This window comes from Colossoma macropomum, unplaced genomic scaffold, assembly GCF_904425465.1.
Source record: "Colossoma macropomum unplaced genomic scaffold, Colossoma_macropomum, whole genome shotgun sequence".
NCBI classification, from domain to species: domain Eukaryota; kingdom Metazoa; phylum Chordata; class Actinopteri; order Characiformes; family Serrasalmidae; genus Colossoma; species Colossoma macropomum.
Window position 1 is genome coordinate 4425100 of NW_023494805.1, and position 20696 is coordinate 4445795.

The 20696-nt window shown below is 37.3% G+C and overlaps 3 protein-coding genes across 5 annotated transcripts in view; all 3 read left to right on the top strand.

Moving 5' to 3' along the window:
• The window catches only part of LOC118825974 (E3 ubiquitin-protein ligase TRIM39-like), a 424414-nt gene that overhangs the window by 107219 nt on the left and 296499 nt on the right, over nt 1–20696 (top strand). The gene's annotated exons all lie outside the window — the stretch shown is intronic.
• Nucleotides 5151–9842, top strand: LOC118825989 (C-type mannose receptor 2-like). 2 transcript variants are annotated; one of them, XM_036596874.1, is made up of 7 exons: nt 5151–5244; nt 7480–7518; nt 7605–7819; nt 8266–8313; nt 8870–9032; nt 9285–9644; nt 9729–9842. In XM_036596874.1, the coding sequence occupies exons 2-7, from the start codon at nt 7482–7484 to the stop codon at nt 9734–9736; spliced, it is 831 nt and encodes a 276-aa protein (XP_036452767.1). In that variant the 5' UTR covers nt 5151–5244; nt 7480–7481; the 3' UTR covers nt 9737–9842. The 2 variants fall into 2 exon arrangements, with proteins under 2 accessions (XP_036452767.1, XP_036452766.1); XM_036596873.1 differs by lacking the exon at nt 9729–9842 and having other exon boundaries at nt 9285–9719.
• On the top strand, nt 15503–20065 carry LOC118825990 (macrophage mannose receptor 1-like). The gene is made up of 8 exons (XM_036596876.1): nt 15503–15545; nt 16878–16916; nt 17974–18012; nt 18099–18313; nt 18814–18861; nt 19091–19253; nt 19511–19873; nt 19958–20065. Exons 3-8 carry the CDS (start codon nt 17976–17978, stop codon nt 19963–19965), a joined length of 834 nt encoding a protein of 277 aa, XP_036452769.1. The 5' UTR covers nt 15503–15545; nt 16878–16916; nt 17974–17975; the 3' UTR covers nt 19966–20065.

Sequence of the window (20696 nt, forward strand, 5' to 3'; positions counted from 1 at the left end):
TGTGTCAACATTTCATGATGAATGGACCAACACAAATGATCCCAAATCATTCACAATAAAGTTTTGTTCCATTGAAATTAAAAAGGCTTTTCCTTCTCCTGTAAAGCTGTTTTTCTGGAGATAAGTGGTTTTGTTCCAGCAGCGACAAAATTCACTTTGAAGGTTGGGGACAACAAATCTGGAAAAACACTAGATGATGCAGTGCAAGAGGCCCTGACAAGAGAATCATTCTGGACACTTTGATAAAATGAGTAATGTTAAAGATCTTTCAAGGTTGTTATTTATATTTTTAGTATTTTATATTATTTTTGTTTGTCACAGAGTGAACTATACATTCTTCATTTGAAGATGGTGGTATAGCAGCATGATTTATTGCACTCTGGACTGTTTTTTTCCAGAGATTTATTTCAGATAAATGAACTGAATTTATCTTGGTAAAGTGATGTGCTTTTGGTTTAATGTTTGTATCTACTGTGTGTGCATTCATTTGGATTTGTTCAGAAAGCCGTTGTGTAGATCGCCAAAAAGCTGGGGAGGCACAAAAACAAATGTACTGGCTTTAGTTTCCTCTTCAGTTACAGACACAATAAAGAGCAGGAAGGTGACACCAACACTAATAGAGCAGCTTTTCCAGCAGTAACAGGTAAGAAACACCTGTAATGACTCTGTTAAGGAGCTTTAACCTTTTGGCAAAATAAGGGGATTTGTTAAAAAAAAAAAAAATCCAGTAACAATTTCAGTAACAAGCTACCAGAACTGGGCTCCGGAGAACGGGGCAGGGGTGGAAGACTGCAGTGGAGGAGAAAGAACAGGAGCGGTGCAGTCTGGAAGTAAGAAGTGGGTCAGTCTGCCAGAGGACCAGAAACTCAATTTCATCTGCAGTGTTAAAGGTAATGGTTGGGATGTAAAGGAATTGTTTAAAATTTGTATTCAGAAATTAATAATGTGTATTCAGTCGAAGTTATACTTTGTAAAGATAGTATTCAGAATAAAGTTACCTTTTGTGTTTTTAAGAGAATACTTTTAAAATACTTACCCACCAAATAAAAACACTGAAGTTCCTGCTGTCTGAGTAGACGGATAAATCAATGTGATGATCAGTTATTAATCTCAGTGTTACTGAGCTCTGCTAAAGCCTGAGTAGACTGATAAATCAATGTGATGATCAGTTATTAATCTCAGTGTTACTGAACTGTTTTGAGGGATGATCGAACTAATAATCTCCTCAGTAGTGGACATGTTTGGAAGTGATACATTTAGTATCTATGTTTTACCTGACTTGCTTGCGAGATTTTAGGAGCAGCAGTGACTGAAGCAAGTGGTGTGAAAGAAAAAAGTTAAGAATTTGGAAGAATTATAAATGGAAGAATTTCCATTTAAATGATCAGTGAATATTTCAAGAAACATAAACAGAATGATTACATGAAGAAATCAAACTGGGACTGGGACCAGTAACAGGGAGGAACAATGGGAAGTTAAAAACAGGTTTTTCCCATGTACCTTACCAAGTTGTGTTCTAGATGTATTGAAAAATGTATTCTAAATATATTCTGAATGTTACTTTTAAATGTATTTTAATGGAATATGGTACTGAATCTAGTTAGGACAGTGCATTCAGTATTCAACCATCATTACTGTTTCAAAATATTGTGGCATTGGCGTAGAAGTAGACATGGAGGATGCCAGTATTTCTGCTCAAGAAAATGCTCTTTTATTGAACACTACAGAAAAAGGCCACTGAAATACAGCCAGCATTGCGAGGAAGGTCACCACTAAGGTAACTTTGCTCCATAGTAGACTCTTAATCCATTGCTCAACACAATAACCACATACACACAACAACAACAGCATCAGTAACAACAACGTGTTTCTTCCATGCGCCCCTGAAGCCCCTTCTGAAATGTGCATGTGTGTCAAATACTGATTAAAGTTCTTTGCTTCTTTTTAGATTTCTAGAAGACAATGCAGGCTGTTCAACGAATCCTCAGAGTTCAGGATCTTACCGATCTTCAGCAACATTCTTTGGCTTCATACACACAAATAATCATAGTCAGTTCAATAATTAAAATATTCGTTTATTACCAGGGACTTGGGAAGGTGTTTTAAAGTTGGAGTACTGACATTTTTAGCAGCATAAAAGTGACATGAATAGTGACGTCATGCAAAATGATTTGTCTTGTTACTTTCTTGCCACATTTCTTTTCTTTTTTTATGATAATTATATTAAACAGAATGTGTCATAATGTGCTACGGTGTGGTGAGAGACTATGATATATATATATATATATATATATATATTATATATATATATATATATATATATATATATATAACTCACATATCAAACCACTGATGCACACCCTGATTACTCTGTTCTGAACAAACTTTATGCAAATCTGCTGAGCAGCAACCTATCACATTGTTGATGTGTGGTACAGAATACATTCAAGTACAGGACATTATTACATGATTTTTTTTTTTAACTTTAAAAACAATAATCAGCTTCTCTGGGGCTCAGAATAGCTCTGTATACATTTAGCTCTGTTTTCCTCTTTGCACCTCAACCTGCTTGTGTTTTAACAAAGTTTTGTGTGTTTAATATGGAACTAAAAGGTCTAATTTATTTATATACACATTGTTTAATAAATTTCATGTAATTGAGCTGGATTTGTAAAGGTCCAGCCTGAGCCGCCGGCTGCCAGCAGAGGGCGATGGCAGCACGGTGCCCAGCCTGCACCGCCGGCCGCCAGCAGAGGGCAACGGCAGTGAAGTGCCATGACTTCAGGGAACTCCAATTCCCAGAAGCCCTCGGGCTGACTAGGCCCAACCTGACACACCTGTGGACTCCTCTACTTGAGGCTGTGGCAAACAGCAGCCCTTTGTCACCCCTTTGTAGAGGGGTGACCAGTACGGTACACAGCCAAGGCGGGTATTTACATAAAAGGAAAAACAAAAAAAATAAAAAAGCAACAAAAAGAAAATAAAAAAGAGCTAGAAAAAACAAGAGAGTAACTGCCCCAAAATTACTCATGACACAAGAAGGCTTTAAGCCATACAAAAGGTCTTTGCTCTACGAGCAAACAAGTGAAGCATAAAGTCTGCCTTCCTGTCATAATTACAGTGGAAGTGCCTTTTGATTTCTCATTATCTTTTATTTCACGTTTCTAGTTCAGCCTTTGTTTGAGCACGCTGTTTTTTGCTGTTCTGTTGTTTGCCGATTTTCCCACCTTTTTTATCTCCAGTTCCTTGAGGCGTTTTACCTATTGTCGCCTGTGCTTCTCAGTGGCGCAGTGGTAACTCCATGGACCGCCAATCATCCGTTCGAGCCTGGCTCTGGGTCACCTCATCCCCAACGTGACAATTCACATCCCATTACCTCAATAAATTTGTTTAACACCCTTTTTCATGGTTTTTTGTCTTTGCACTTCCTTCCTGCCGTCCTGTAAGAGGATTGTGAACTGTAACAGGATCAAGCAAATCAACCTAGAGATAAACAGCATCTGCACCATCTGACCCCTATTCACAATCAGCCTTTCCAAAAACACCATTCAACATACATATGAAATCTCAAAAAAAAGCAAGTCTAGCACTTTATGAACTAGAAACTTCACTAATTTTACATTTCCAGCACTGTGTGACATGAGTTTATTATTACTACTATAAAGTGATAAAAACATGAGGATCCTATCTGTGAATGTTTCATCACATATCACACCATACAAAGCAGTTGGCCTTGTAGTCATTATCAACATGCAGGCTTGAAAGAGGAACAGACACATCCAGTTCATTTGAATGTGTGTTCCTGAAATCCTGATCAGAACTCTTTAGAGCAGGGGAATGAGTTACACTCCTGAAGGAGCAACCTCTAGTTTAGCTCTAAACTTAATCTACGACCTAAACCAGCAGGTTTAGTCCTTTACCTGCTTCAGTCAGGGCTGGCACCAGCTGTTGGTAGAATAGGCAGTTGCCTCTTTTGTTGGCGTATTAAGGTCCTGCCCCTCCCACCAAACAGAAGAAAGGACACTACAGATATGTTTGCTAGGAGTCAGAATCAGCTTGTTGGCTTTTAATAATAATAACATTATGATGTGGAGTGAAAGCATTGAAGAGGAGCTACACAATGATAAATTAAGCAAGTTCAAACAAAAGGAGCTGCATGTGATGCAACTACACTAATGTATTAGTCATATTACTAAGCATAATTGAAATTCTCTGCAATGTTTTACACCAGCTGCCTCAAAACTAGTGTGACATAAAAGTGCAGTCCTAATTATATTTTGTCATGTTACATCCTTTAGCTGAAAAAAGAACAACTGTGGCTTAAGCTATTTACTGAGAGGGTAAAGAGAAAACAGTAGAAAGGCAAAAAACGGAATATAATAAGAATAAATCGCAGAAGAAGGTCCACCAATCTCACTTAAGAGCTCTACTTCATATACTTCAAGTGGCTCTTGGTACAGATACTGAAAATCTGAAAGAACAACGTATCTTTAGTAGCTTTGGTCTAAATAAGTGGTGAGTAGCTGCACACTGCATCCTTAGGATGTGCTGGGATACATCATCAGTGATATCACTCGAGATCATCAGGTGTTTCAACATCAGATCCCCTCACAAAAGTGACCCGGCTGGTGTTGATCAGTCTCCAGCCTGGGTCCCAGCAGTGCTGGTCCACAGATCATCCTTCCTAATCTAATCCAAAGCAATCTGGAGGCTGTATCAGGAGCCTCTGTGATGGATCTATTGGTCTTTGAAACCAAGAACTTTGCAGAGTGAGCAGCCTACAAAGCCCCTACACTCTACTTTTACTGGCTGGCAATAGGCCAGGCCTACCAGCCCTGTCTCCAGCACTCCTCCACCAGCTCCTGGTATTTTCCTCTCATTCACCCTGTCATTCTAAATTCTGTTTGACATTCTGTATTTGCATTGATTTCCAACAAACTGGGTGCCACTGCATTGAACTGCTTCCCGAGAAAAGATATTTGAGATGTTAAAAAATGTTAAAAAAATAAACATTGGTATTCCTTTCTGACTGTTGTCTGCTTCTTGTGTAATATATGAATCTACTGTGTGTGCATTCATTTGCATTGGTTTAATGATTCTTCATGTAAATCATCATCATAAAAATGTAGAGGAGCACAAACAAGGAGAGTTGTTCTGGCTGTACTTTCCTCTTTACTTACATACAATAAACAGCAGGAGACACAAAAGCAGACACTAACAGAGTATTTTTACCAGCAGTAACAGGTAAGAAGCACCTTTAAGACTCTAAACACTGTGACTGAGCTTTAACTTACTTTGTCTTAACTTTATTCTTAATTTGCAGTTCAGAAAACAATTATAAATATTCTGTTATTTTCTGTAACTGGGGCAAAACACCAGAGAAAACATGTGAAGTTGTACTTGTAGTGTTGGATTACCAAACAGAGATTAAGCCTAGTTCTGGACTACCCAGCATTCTGAATGGTGATTCTTCCTTCAAAGGAAGATTTAGTCCAGACCAGGTTTAATACTGTCTGGAAAAGCAACCCATACATTTATTATTTTCTTAAAGATTATAATATTAGAAAGGCAGCAGTTGTTTGTAATTCACAGGGACAGTGATACTAAAAGCAGATCAAACTGTAGACAATATAGATGCTTTTGAAAAGGAAATATTTCTCAATTTAATTGTTTTGTGCTTGTTTGGGCTTCAGATTCACTGGATTCCTCACTTTCAGCTGCACATACTGCATAACTGTGCATATAGTCTTCTATTTTGTAGTTTGTTAGTTTAAACTAGAGATGATTTAATGATTCTGGTATCTCTCTTGGTGTCAGACACCAGCCAATCAGAGCTTAGCATCACCTGTTTATTAACAGGCTGCACCCAGGGGCATAGCAGCCATTTTAAAAGTAAGGGGGACACGGTTGTCAGTTAGGTTGTCAATAGCATTTGCTATATGATTTTTATTACAGACCACAGGCAATTTTTTTTGGCAGATCTAGAAAATTTTACTAGAGGTGGCAAAGGGGTGGCAGGGAATTTTGGCAGGTTGGCATGTTAATATGGCACTGCGGATGGGAGGTTGTTGACACTTGCTACGTGAGTTCATGCCAGCAGCCCTTTGTCCATGATGAATTGAATTCACTGGCCAATATCTTTTTACATAGTACAGATCTATTTAGCATAGCGCTGTTGTCGGGGGGAAAAAAGCCTCCTATCCACCTCCACCTTCCATAAAGACCCCTTCCTCCTGTGGGTTCTGTGGTTCTTTGCTCTTGTTATTTATTCCAGTCTCTATCAGGAGCTGCTGTCTGTTTTTATCTCAGGTATCTGCCTCACCGACACTGTGTTTATTTTCCTGTGATTTTGTACTCTGTTTGTTTGACTACTCTGTTGCCTGTTTGAAAGAGAAATAAAAATATTCAAAATTCAGATCAGTTTATTTTGGGACGTCCCCTTCCCCTTATTCCTCTCTGAAATCTTCTCCTCTTCTCTGCCTCCTCCCTTTTGAATTTTGTCTCATATGAGGAGGCAGGTATCAGATTCGGCCTCATGATTAATCTTTATTAATCCTATATTTTTTAAGTGCATGAAAAATCACCAGGTTTTTATAAACACGTTCCTGTGTTCATTAGCTGGAATTGTGCTGCATCATACTTTGTTGATGGTCAACTTTAGAGTGAATTATACTCATGCACATACTGCTAACATCACACTGCATGATCCACACAGTTTACTAGTCAGCTAATCTTTTAGATTCTTTTCATATGAGGAGGTGAGGAGAGAAGGGAAGAAGCAGGAGCTCACTAACCAAAACTAGAGGCTGTATTATTTCTGTTATCAAAATAAAATCCTCACAACAGAAACACAACACAGTGTTTCTTTGTCCAACTGTGGTAGTGGTAATAGCGTACATCACGTACACCTGCTGGCTTTAAAATCTGCATAAACCTCCAGTATCTGGAAAATCTTTATTAAACAGGTTCAGTATCTGACCAGACAGTTCATACGTTACTATTTACTGTAGTACTTGATCATATGAACTAACACATGCTGTTCTTGTAAAAACAGTGTTTAAAAATAAGTAGTTTTTAAAGTCACAATCTAATAATACTTTTTATATGCTGTTAACTACACTGTTCACAGCATTTTCCTATTGATACTACAGAGGAACATCTTCACATACACTTAGTAAAGACAGCTTTTCTTTTCCAACTGAACCTAAAATAAAAGATTTATATCCATTGTTAACAAGTTTTTTAGTATAATTGTTGTTTTCTTCATTCAGAATTTCAAAATAGAAATGTATCATCATTTCTTTCATTAAGAGCTTTCAATCTAGAACCTTTCTGTTCTTCTCAGATCCCTGATTGGGGCTTTGGATCATGTTACTGTAACTAAATGTAATGTCACTTAAACAGCATGATTTGATGTGCTGGTAGTAAAGACTGTTGAGGTGTTTAATGTGTGAACTGTGTCTCTCTTGTTCTCCACAGTCATGAGTTCAGCTCTGTATCTGATCCTGCTTTTCTCAGGTCAGTGTAGCTTCATGATCATCTGTAAAACTCTCTGCTGCTTCATTACTGTACTGTCATGCTGATGAGAGCTTTCATCTCTACAGCTCTGTGGACTCTCTCCTTCTGTGGGACTCGTCAGTTTCATGTGGTGAACGTAAATAAGAACTGGACTGACGCTCAGAAATACTGCAAAGAGAAATTCACTGACCTGGTAACCATTGAGAGCCAAGAGGAAATGGACGCTCTGACAGCTCTTCTCAATGGGAAAACGGGCCATTTCTGGATTGGACTGAGACAGAAAGAAAACGCGGACAACACTGTAAGCAGGAAAGAGAGAACAATTCATGAATCTATTTCAGTTAGTAACTGTTAATATGAAAAACAGATGATTAGGTGTCACTTGTTGTCTGTGTGCTTTATGTAGCTCTTATACATCTGAATATAACTAAATTTCACTTGTATTACTTGCTAAAGACTTAACTACGTTTATTCATTTATTCATTTTAAATATTGCACAAATAATATTAATGTCTTTAATATATTTTTAAATCATAAGTTTAAATACATTTCACATAGTTAATAACTTCTTCATATGAGAAAGTATGTGTACACTGTATTAGTGACAGTGACATCTAGTGATTTTTGTTGAAACCAGCTGTTCTAGAAGAATCCTAGACTTTTATTTAATTATCTAAAAATAATCCAATTTATTACAAGAGTTTATTTTATGTTCTTTCTAAAGTTTTTCTTTTTAAACATTTCTAGCGTTTACAAGGAGCTGCTGCTGGGCCGCCGACAGGGGGGGTCAATAGGGTATGCTGTCCTGAGCCTTGGATCCGGAGAAGTATCTCCTAAGATACAGCAGATACAAATACATTTTATATATTTTCTTTATTCTTGTTTATTTTCATTGCATTTCCTGTCTTTATTTAAATGACTGAGATGAACGAGTGTCAGTTTCACAGCTGGTGGAAGAGGTTTAGTGCTGCAATATTTGAAACATCAATAGAAGAGGACCTTTCGCTAAAAAGCCCTTCCTCTCCACAATGATTGTCCAGTCATGGCTTAGCAACTGTAACTAGGCTCAGTCACCTCCAACCAGAACAATATTCTGCAGTGTTATAATTTGGATACCTGAAATAATCAAAATAATCCACCACATGAAAAACAGAAAAAAGTATTTGTTCATTAATTTGTTTGTTCATTTGAATTACAAACTCTCTCCTGCAATATCACAGACCCCATAAAGCCCCACAATGCAACAGCTACTCACTAAAATCCCCATAGGACTGTAAGAATGATTATTTAGTATGATATTGAGTAATGAATGCAGAAAAAATTTACTGATCAGGTATTAATTTGTCTTTAGTGCTGGATCTGGTCAGATGGGAGTAACTTCTCATACAGCAACTGGAACAGTAATGAGCCAAACAACCCTGGCACTGATAACTGTGGAGAATTATGGAGTAATAAATCTTACAGGTGGAATGATGCAAGCTGCAGTCACACAAATCCATCTGTCTGCTATAAAAGTGAGTCATATAAGATGATGAACTGTAGTTCATCTGTTACACATCCAGTACATTTTTCCAGTTACTTTTAATGTTTAAGTTTCACTGACTCAGTACTTTAATGTAGATCTGAATAGTGAATTTATAAAGACTCAAACACAGAAACACATAGATAGAAACACAGCTAACTGTATGATATTTTAAAGAAATAAGGCAAAAAATAACTGAAATATTTGATGTAATGTTTAAATATTTGTTCTAACCCTTCTGCAGAGATTCCACTCATCCTGATTAATCAGACCAAGACGTGGAGAGAAGCTCTGAGATACTGCAGAGTGAATCATGTGGATCTGGTCTCTGTTCACACTGAGGAAATTCAGCACTGGGTGGAAACAGCTGTTTATTATGCCTCCACTGCTAATGTGTGGATGGGTCTGCATCACACCTGCACCCTGAGCTTCTGGTTCTGGGTGAGTGGAGTGTCGATCTGCTACCAGAACTGGGCTCCGGGGAACGGGACAGGGGTGGAAGACTGCAGTGGAGGAGAAAGAACAGGAGCGATGCAGTCTGGAAGTAAGCAGTGGGTCAGTCTGCCAGAGGATCAGAGACTCAACTTCATCTGCGCTGTTGAGGGTGAGACAGAGGATTATATATCTGTCCATAATTAAATATTGATGGTGAAACAAATACTGCTGGACATTTTTTGCTTCTTTTTAGAGCTCTAGAAGAGGATGCAGGCTGTTCAACTGGATCGTCACAGTTCAGGATCATAATGATATTTGATAGCCATTTCTTCATCATGATGATTCTGATGTGTTCTTTAACATTCAAACACAACAATTCAGTTTAATAAGACAAATATTCATATATCACTGAATAAGGCAGCTCCTTTTTATGCCAGTAAAATGAGGGAAAAAAGTTAGTCTCATAATGGAAATGTATGATATTTCTCTTAATTATTCTTGGTAGATCAGACACAAAGTACAGCATGCTAGATAATTTCTAAAGAAAAAGGTGGGAGTGGTGAAAAAATCTAATGTTTTAATAGGATATAATCTGATGTTCCCACATGGTTTCACTCTTCTGTGCTAATAACTGTTATTTTCATCTTTGTATCAAACATCAATCCATTCCCACAAAACAGTTTGTAAGTGATAAATGTTCTCACTTTCACAATGTTTATAAATTGTATCTGAGCTGTTTATCTTATCTGTATGCAGTGTTCTAAACTTGCTGTGTGTGATACCAACATTCTTATTCTTATACATATCAATATTTTTCAAAGAACATAAACCTTTATTAAACCCCTGTTTTACATTGTATAGGCTAAAGTAATGCATTGCAGGTTTAAAGTAATGAATTGTTAGTTTTATTTCTATTTTTGAACTATAGAATGTAGGTTACTGTTCTTCTGTGTTCAGTCAAATAAATAATTGTGGTAAAGATTCTTGACACTTGTACATTATAGTCAACGTTGGTGTCTGTGCAGCTGGGAGCTTTCCTAGAACATCAAGAATCACTTTGACACAAAAATGACTTTGGACAGAATTATCCCCGGCCTAGGTAGCGAGTGTTGAAATATCACCAGCAGCGGTTGCTATTGCTAGCTCTGCATTGGATTAAACAAGCATCTAGCTCTGTTCAAGAACCACACAGCACTGAAAAGCCCCTCTCAACATCCTGCCCACAGTGTTTGATAGATGGAAGTGCCTCACTGACAGTGAAAATGCAACTGCAATCCTGTTCGCAATCGCATTTTCACTGTTTGATTGACAAGAGGGCCTCGCTCACACTTTCAAATTATTTCTCCACTTAACAAAAATAGAGGTAACTTTTTTTGTTTAATGGACAAAGAATTTGCAAAATATTGGGTTTATCTTGGGATACATCATTAAGGTAACTCCTGTAAGTCAATTGTAACTCCTGTGAAGCATTCTAACACTGCTTAAGTTTAATGTATTGTTTGTATTTTGATTTGTAGGCTGTAGGTCACTGTTGTTTTACTGCGCTTGCACAAATAAATAAACTGTGGTGTCAAATTTTGAAACTAGACAGACAATTTTGTTCTGGCTGCTTTCCATCAGATACAAGTTGATTCAGAGAGGGTTAAGCTCTTCTGTTATTCTCAATGATCTTGTATGTTCGCTGAGTACATGATTTCCCAGTTACACTGAATTTCACACAGGCCTGCATTCAGCTAAGTCTTCAATTCAGACAAAACATTTTCTTCAATTTTAAAATACTGCAGTTTTCTGAAGTAAATCACTAACATCTATTTTAACAATCATAGTAAACATGATGCTGTCTTGGTGTAAATTATGAGTTTTTGTGGACCAGCTTGCTGATGCTGCAAGTTTTAAAGATGCAGATAGTGATAGAGCTACTCAATGGCTCAGCACAGGCCATGAAGTCAGGGACAACATAGCTGAAAGTCAATGGAGCCAGACTTTTCTTCAAGTAATTTCTCTTGGTCCTTCATGAAATTTACATAAAATGTATAGGGCAAGGGGTTCTCTAAAATTGTCAAAAACTGAAAAACAAAAAAATTGGAGAGGTTTTATTCCAACAGCAGCAATATATTAATAATGCAAGGCAGATCTAATTTCTAGAACTTTCCTTATCTAGTTGTAAGTCTCTCAGTGGAAGATGATTTTGTCCCAGCTGGGTTTACTGTGCACTGGATTGCAGAGAATTTGGCCTGTGTGTCAACTCGCATTTATACTCCAGTGAAACAGGAAGTCAAAGGTGACCATATAAGTGTTCCCAATTGTTTAGGTAAACATTAAAAAATATAAAATATGAATGGAAACATAATTTAGTTAGATTTTACAGGAAAAAATGTAAAGTGCCAACAATTGTGGTACACATAGATTTGAGAAAAAATATTTATTTCATTATAAGGTTAAGGTTTATTTCAATGTTTCAAATAAAGGTCAGATTTTTGTTAATATTTTGAATGAAGTACCAAAAAGATGAGCAATAAATGATGTTTTTCACAGCCCCTTTTTTCATGTTTATCAGGGGTGCCGATATTTGTGGAGGGCACTGTATGAAGTAATGGAAACATGAGGATCCTAACTGTGAATGTTTCTTCACCACAACAACATGCAAAGCAGATGACCTCATGGTGATGATGGACACATGAGGATCCTTACTGTGAATGTTCTTCACACGCAATATCATGCAAAGCAGGTGGACTTGTGGTCATTATTGACATGCAGGTTTGCGACACACCCAGTGACAGACACACCCAGTTCTACTGAATATGTGTTCCTGAAATGCAATACTCAAAGCACACAGCACAGAACGGTTTAGAGGAGGGGGATGGGTTACAGTCTTGGGGAAACAGCCCTTAGTTTGGCTCCAAGCTTAATCAAACACCTAAGTGTATTGTGTTACCAGCTCCAATCAGAGCCAGACAGGTGCCTAGAGCTTAAACATTGCCAAAGTCTCCATATCACTGCTCTGCATTGACAAAAAGAGTTAATGAGTGTTTTATTCTTGGTTATCACTTGTCATAAGACCTATCAGTATGACTGATTTAAGATGGGGCCCCCCCACTCTCTTTGTGAAGAGATCGGATCGGCCCATGTAGAGTCCAGTTTCGTCATATTCATAATGAAATTTTAAAGGACACAGTGAGTTATCTCAAATCATCCACTTGCAGTCTTAACAAGTTATCAACGAACATTTTAAAAAATGTGTTTCACGCAATATCAGTGGAAATACTTCAGATCGTAAACATCTCAATCATTTAGGATGTTCTTCCTAACACATTCACAACTACAGTTGAAGCCCATCTTAAAAAAGAAAAATCTAGAAGCAACTCAAGGAGCTACAGACCTATTTCAAAGCTACCTTTCAGTGAATAAATCATTGAGAAAATTGTCTTTAAGCATAAATGTCTTTAAGCATATTTAATGCTTTCTGTTGTTACATTGCTGATCAGACAAATTTCAGTCAGGATTTCAGCATAATCATAGTACCGACACAGCTCTAATTATGTTTACTAATCATATTCATTTAAATACAGACTCTTCTGATCGATCTCAGTGCTGCCTTTGATACCACTGACCATAAAATTCTCAGATATACACTTGAGAACCTGGTTAATCTCTCAGTCCTAAAATTGTTCTGTTCATAACTGCAAGGAAGGAACTATTTAAATAATGTTTCTGACAGTGTGCCAATGACATATGGTGTGCCCCAGGGTTCTATTCTTGGGCCGCTCTTATTTAATTATACATCTTTCCTCTTGGCCAAATCCTAAAATATTAGGGTATATCTGACCACAGCTCTTACTACAGCTATGCAGATGACACTCAGGTTTACCTCCTCCCCAAACAACTATGGTCTTCCTGATTCACTGTGTAAGTGCTTTGAGCACATCTCTTACTGTGGGAGGCACAATGAGTTGCCTATCTGTGCTCGAGGAACTAGCACATAACCTTGGTGTGCTAATGGACTCTGATGTTAGTTTTAGCTTCATGTCAAAGCAGTCACTAAATCAACATTTTATCACCCTAACATTAACAAGATTAGAGATATTCTGATGAAACCAGACCTGGAGAAACTCATCCACACCTTTATTTCTAGCAGGACTGATGACGGCAATGCTCGCTTTGCTGGACTCCCAATAAAAAACAATCAGACAGCATCAGTGGCTTTAAAATGCAGCTGCCAGAGTCTCACGAGGAGTAAAAGAACGGAACACATCACCCCCAAACCCTTACACTGGCCACCAGTATGTGACAGTACAGACTTTAAGGTGCTATTTCAGGACTATAAATCACTCAATGGTGCAGGAGCAGCACATTTATTTGATATGTTGCAGCGATATGAGCCAAGCAGAACTCAGACATTAATAGAAACTAGTCAGTTAGTCCTGCTGAAGGTGAAGACTAAAATGGAGAAGCAGCATTTAGCTACTATGCTGCTCTTGAATAGAACTGGTTGACAGAGAGCATTAGAAGAGCTCAGACACTGGACACTTTCAAAACTGGGCTGAAAACGTTCAGCTTTTAGCTCAGTTTAAAACACTGTTAGTTCCACTGGACTTCTATCCTCTAACGCCACTTTAGTGTCCTAATTTTTAATTCTATTCTATTCAAGTTATCCGGGGTTTTTAGAAAAACAAAACAGTCCAACAACACCAAAGATGCTTTGACATGATTGTACCTCATCACAGATGAGGTACTTTTCTGCATGGCTCACGTCTGGTGTTTGTTTCTAAAAAGCAAACATGGTCCCACTGAAAGATTCAGGAACGTCTGGCAAACTGTAGGTGCGTGAGTTTGTTGGTCCTTGACAAACTCAGAGGCTTTCTTCTGGCAACCTCCCCAAAAAACTTATGGTAACCTATATTGTGGTTTGGGAGACATTCTGACCCCAAGACCAGATTAATGCCTGCAGTTTCCCAGCTGAGATCCTTTGAGATTCTTTGTCCACTTGAACCATCCTCCTCACTGTGCATGGGGTCACATATATACGTCCACTTCCCAGCGGAGAATTTGGCCTGTGTGTCACCTCACATTTATACTCCAGTGAAACAGGAAGTCAAAGGTGACCATATAAGTGTTCCCAATTGTTTAGGTAAACATTAAAAAATCTATGAAATATGAATGGAAACATAATTTAGTTAGAATTTACAGGAAAAAAATGTAAAGTGCCAACAATTGTGGTACACATACATTGGGTTTTTTTTTCACTGTTTCAAATAAAGGTCAGATTTTAATATTTTGAATAAAAGATCAAAAGGATAAGCAATAAATAATGATTTCTACAGCCCATTTGGCTCATGTTTATCAGGGGTGCCAATTTTTGTGGAGAGCACTATATGAAGTGATGGAAACATGAGGATCCTTACTGTGAATGTTTTTCACACACAATATCATGCAAAGCAGGTGGACTTGTGGTCATTATTGACATGCAGGTTTGCGAGAGGAACAGACACACCCAGTTCTACTGAATATTGTGTTCCTGAAATCCAATACTCAAAGCACACAGCACAGAATGGTTTAGAGTAATGGGATGAGTTTCAGTCCTGGAGAAACAACCTTTAGTTTAGCTCCAAGCTTAATCAAACACCTAAGTGTATCGTGTTACCAGCTCCAATCAGAGCCAGACAGGTGCCTAGAGCTTCAACACTGCTCTGCATTGACAAAAAGAGTTAATGAGTGTTTTATTCTTGGTTATCAAAGAACGGAACACATCACCCCCAAACCCTTACACTGGCCACCAGTATGTGACAGTACAGACTTTAAGGTGCCCTTTGTTTACTGAAGACCTGTTCTTGGAGTGCAATCCTGGCTTCACTTGAATTTTCTTTTGACCGCCATTACAATTTGAATCTACTTCATGAGCATTCATTTGCATAATTCCAGTGAGTTTTCATGTAAATCATCATCCAAAGAAAAGTTGGAGCAGCATGAGACAAAGAAAGAGTTACAGTGGCTTTAGTTTCCTCTTTAGTCACACAAACAACAGGAGACACAAACACAGACGCTAACAGAGTAACTTTACCAGCAGTAACAGGTAAGAAACAGCTTTAAGACTCTAAACACTGTTATTGAGCTTTAACCCAGTCAGAGTAAAGAGATTTGTTCTTAATTTGCAGGTTAGAAAACAATAATAAATATTCTTTTGTTTTCTGTTTCATTTTTCTAAAGAAAAACATGAGATAAAAGATGTGAATCTGTACTTATAGTGTTGGTTTACCAAACAAGGATTGAGCCTAGTCTTGGACTACCCAGAATTCTGACTTGAGATTCTTCCTCAAAGGAAAATTTGGTCCAGGTTTAATCCCTGTCCGGAAAACCAACTCATATATTCATTATTTTCTTACAGATTATTTTAGTATGAATATATCGGTTGTTTGTAATTCACATGGACAGTGACATTAAAAGCAGATCAAACTGTGGACAATGCAAAGAAAATATTTCTCAGTCTAAGTGTTCTGAGTTTTTTTTTATTTGCACTTCAGATTAACTGGATTCCTCACTTTCAGCTGCATATATTGCATATTTTGCATGTAGTCTTCTATTTTGTAGTTTGATAGTTTAAACTGGAGCTGATTATTGCTGTATTTCATTTACAAATTTGATGAGACCAACCATTATTTAGCCCACTGCTGAGGGGTGGTCTGGAGATTTTTAGTGTATAATGTTTTAATACTAATTTATTTGATATTTTCTCTAAACAAATCTTTCCTTTTTTTTCTTTTTCTTGCTTTATCTGTTTTGAGTGTGTGTGTGTGTGAAATTATGAAATTATGCTTTTTGTGTGAAACCTGAACTAGTTATATCCAGCAAGGTTCTAAGGATTTCATCTGTTCACGATGTCTTCTATTTCTATTTTTATTTCTATTTCTATTTCTTCGGCCTCATCACAGCTCATCTCCACCTTCCATTAAGAGTCATTCTTCTCTCTGGAGGTTGACCTCTTCCTCCTGTGGGTTCTGTGGTTCGTTCGTGTTTATTTTCCTGTGAAGCTCCGCTTGTTTATCTACTCTGCTGCATGTGTAACAGAGATAAAAATAAAAGATAAAAATCTATAATTACACAGAAGTCTCCTCTGCAATATAGCCTGTACTGGTGCAGGACCCCACCCCCCTTATTCCTCTCTGAAATCTCCTCCCCTTCTCTGCCTCCTCCCTTTTGACTTTTGTCTCATATGAGGAGGCAGGTATCAGATTCTGCCTCATATTTAATCTTTATTAATCCTACATTTTCAGTGCATGAAAAATCAACAGGTTTATACACATAAAAATATGTTCCTGTCTTCGTTATCTGGAATTGTGCTGTTTCATATTTTGCTGATGGATTGGGGGGGGCAAGTGAATCTATGATTGTTTCTGGTTAAGTTCAGATGCCTGTACGGACATTTCAGTGCATCGAGTCATTACAGGTAAGACATATGTAAAGCATAAACATGTTTCATGCCTGCTGTGTCAATATGCTTTTGCCTACAATGATTGGGTTTAGGTTTTTAAAGATTGCTGTTTGATTAAACTTTAATGTCGTCTTCATTTGGATCTGCCTGCTGAGGGGGTAACCTGTGATTCTGGCTTTGATAATTATCAGGTAACTTTGTATGTTTGTATGGTTAACTGAGTTTTGTGATCTTCTTTGGGCAGAAGTTGTGTCTGTGGTGAGAATGCTTTATAGTGAAGGTGCCACAGTGTTGGTTGTGTGTGTGAATCCAGCTTTCTGATTGGTTGCTATTGTTTGTTATCAGTGAGAAGCATTGGAATATGCAGGGTGATGACTGCACGGACAGATGAGTGGATTTTTGTGGATGATGCACGCAGTTCTAGTATAAACTATTATGTGTGCTCAGTCTGATGGATGTGACTCTCAGCAGAAAGATACTTTTTTCAAAATAATTGAATTAGAGATTATTTTTAAAGAAATGATTTAACTTTTTTACTTTAAGTACATTTTTTACTGGATTGCTAGTACTTTTACTTAAGTAAGGGATTTGTGTACTTCTGCCACCTTTGCTATTCATACATTAGTATTACAATAAAATGTTAAAATTAAATTGTTTTTAAAGTCAGTCTCATAGTACTTTTATGTCAACTGCAATGATCACAGCATTTTCCTACTGATACTACAGAGGAAAACATTCACATACATTTAGTCAACACAACTCTTCTGTTCCACTTAAAGCTAAAATTTAAGTTTTATATCTGCTGTTTTCAAATAAAAAAATGTTTTTTGTGTGTGATATGTTGTTTTTTCCATTTAGAATTTTAAAACCGAAAATGCATCACCTTTTCTTTCTTTAAAGAGCTCTCAATCTAGAGTCTTTCTGTTCTTCTCAGATCCCTGATTGAGGCTTTAAGTGGTTCAAGTTACTGTAACTAAATGTAATGTCTCTTACACAGCATGATCTAATGTGCTGGTAGTAAAGACTGTTGAGGTGTTTAATGTGTGAACTGTGTCTCTCTTGTTCTCCACAGTCATGAGTTCAGCTCTGTATCTGATCCTGCTTTTCTCAGGTCAGTGTAGCTTCATGATCATCTGTAAAACTCTCTGCTGCTTCATTCCTGTACTGTCATGCTGATGAGAGCTTTCATCTCTACAGCTCTGTGGACTCTCTCCTTCTGTGGGACTCGTCAGTTTCATGTGGTGAATGAATATAAGAACTGGACCGATGCTCTGAAATACTGCAGAGAGAATTTCACTGACCTGGTCACTATTGAGACCCAAGAGGAAATGGACGCTGTGATAGCTTTTCTCAACGGGAAAACAGGCCATTTCTGGATTGGACTGAGACAGAAAGAAAATGCGGACAACACTGTAAGCAGGAATGAGAGAACAATTCATGAACCTGTTTGATATGTAGGCTTTGTAAATCTCTCCTAAACCTATTTCAGTTAGTAACTGTTAACTGTTAATATAATAAATGCCATAGCAGATGATTAAGTGTCTCTTGACGTCTGTTTGCTTTTATGTAGTTCTTATATGTTACTGTCTAAATTGTTAAATTTCACCCTTATTGCTTTACTAAAGACTTATAGCTACATTTAATTGTTTATTTATATATTTAAAATAATGCACAAATAATAATACAAAATATTTGATGCATTTTTAACCACATTTTTAAGTAAATTACGCATCTTCATATGCAGAAGTACATGTACTTTGCATTAGTGACAGTGACTTCTAGTGATTTTTGTTGTAAAGAGCTGTTCTGGAACAATCCTAGACTATTATTTAATTATCTAAACATGATTCAATTTAATATAAGAGTTTATTGTATGTTCTCTTTACATAGCTTTTCTCTCAAACATTTCTAGTGTTACCAAGGAGCTGCTGCGGGGCCGCCGTCAGGGGGAGTCAACCGGGTATGCTATCCCGAGCCTTGGATCAGGAGAAGTATCTCCTAAGATACAGCAAATATAGAGAAATATGTTGTTTTTTCTTGTCTTTATTCTTGTTTATTTTCATTGTGTTTCCTGTCTTTGTTTAATATGAGATAAAATCCCCATATGACTGTAAGAATGATTATTTGGTATAATAATGAGTAATGAATTCAGAAAAGATTTACTGATCAGGTATTAATTTGTCTTTAAGTGCTGGATGTGGTCAGATGGGGGTAACTTCTCATACAGCAACTGGAAAGTTGGAGAACCGAACGATGGTGGCACTGAAAACTGTGGAGAATTATGGAGTGAAGATGTATACAAGTGGAATGATGCAAGCTGCAGTACCTTAAAACCATCTGTCTGCTATGAAGGTGAATAATAAAAGATGATGAACTGCAGTACATCTGTTACACATCCAGTTCATTCACTTCTAATATCTGTGTTTGAAGCAGTTACACTGACTCAGTGCTTTAAAATAGATCAGAATAGTGAATTTATACAGAGACTCAATCAAACAAAGAAACAGATAGAAACACAACTACCTGTATAATATTTCGAAGAAATAAAGCACAAAAATAACTGAATGATTTAAAATATTGGTTAACTCTCTATTCTCACCCTTCATTAGAGATTCCACTCATCCTGATTAAAGAGCAGAAGACGTGGAGAGAAGCTCTGAGATACTGCAGAGAGAATCATGTGGATCTGGTCTCTGTTCACACTGAGGAAATTCAGCACTGGGTGGAAACAGCTGTTTATTATGCCTCCACTGCTAATGTGTGGATGGGTCTGCGTCACACCTGTGCTCAGAACGTCTGGTTCTGGGTGAGTGGATCGACCATGTGCTACCAGAACTGGGCTCTGGGGAACGGGACAGGGGTGGAAGACTGCAGTGGAGGAGAAAGAACAGGAGCGGTGCAGTCTGGAAGTAAGAAGTGGGTCAGTCTGCCAGAGGATCAGAGACTCAACTTCATCTGCACCACCTCTGAAGGTGAGTCAGAGGATTGAATATCTGTCAGTAATTGTATATTGATGGTGAAACAAATACTGAATGATGCTGTTCGCTCCTTTTTAGAGATCTAGAAGAGGATGCAGGCTGTTCAGCTGGATCTTCATAGTTCAGGATCAGACTGATATTTGATAGCCATTTCTTCATCATCATCTTTCAAAACGCAACAATTAAGGTTAATACTACTATGCATACATTATTGAGCTCTTTTTTGTGTCACTGAACAGAAGAGAAAGTGTCAGACTCATAAAGAAAATATGTGTCTTATTTCTTTTAACTATCCTTGTTAAATCAGACACAAAGTCCAATATGCTACTACATTCCTAAAGAAGAAGGTGGGGGAGGGGGTGTTGCTCTCGCATGGTTTCGCTCTTCTGTGCTAACGACTGTTATTTTCTGTTACTCTTATCTTCAAATATCAAATATTGTAACTTTATAAATGATAAATTTTCTGATTTTAACATTGTTTGTAAACTGTAATTGAGCTGTTTATCACTGAAATGCCTTTTCTTTTATCTGTATGTTGTGTTCTAAACTTTTTCTGTGTGTGTAATTCAAACATTTTCCATTCTTATAGATTTCTGTAACATATTTTAAAGAACATAAACCTTTATTAAGCCCCTATTTTACTTAGTATAGGCTAAATTAATGCATTGTAGGTTTAAAGTAATGCGCTGTTAGTTTTATTTCTATTTTGAATTGTATAATGTAGGTTATTGTTCTTTTCTTCTGTGCTCACTCACATAAATAAACTGTGGTGTAGATTCTTGGCATTTGTTGAGATAATTCCATTTGAGGACAATAG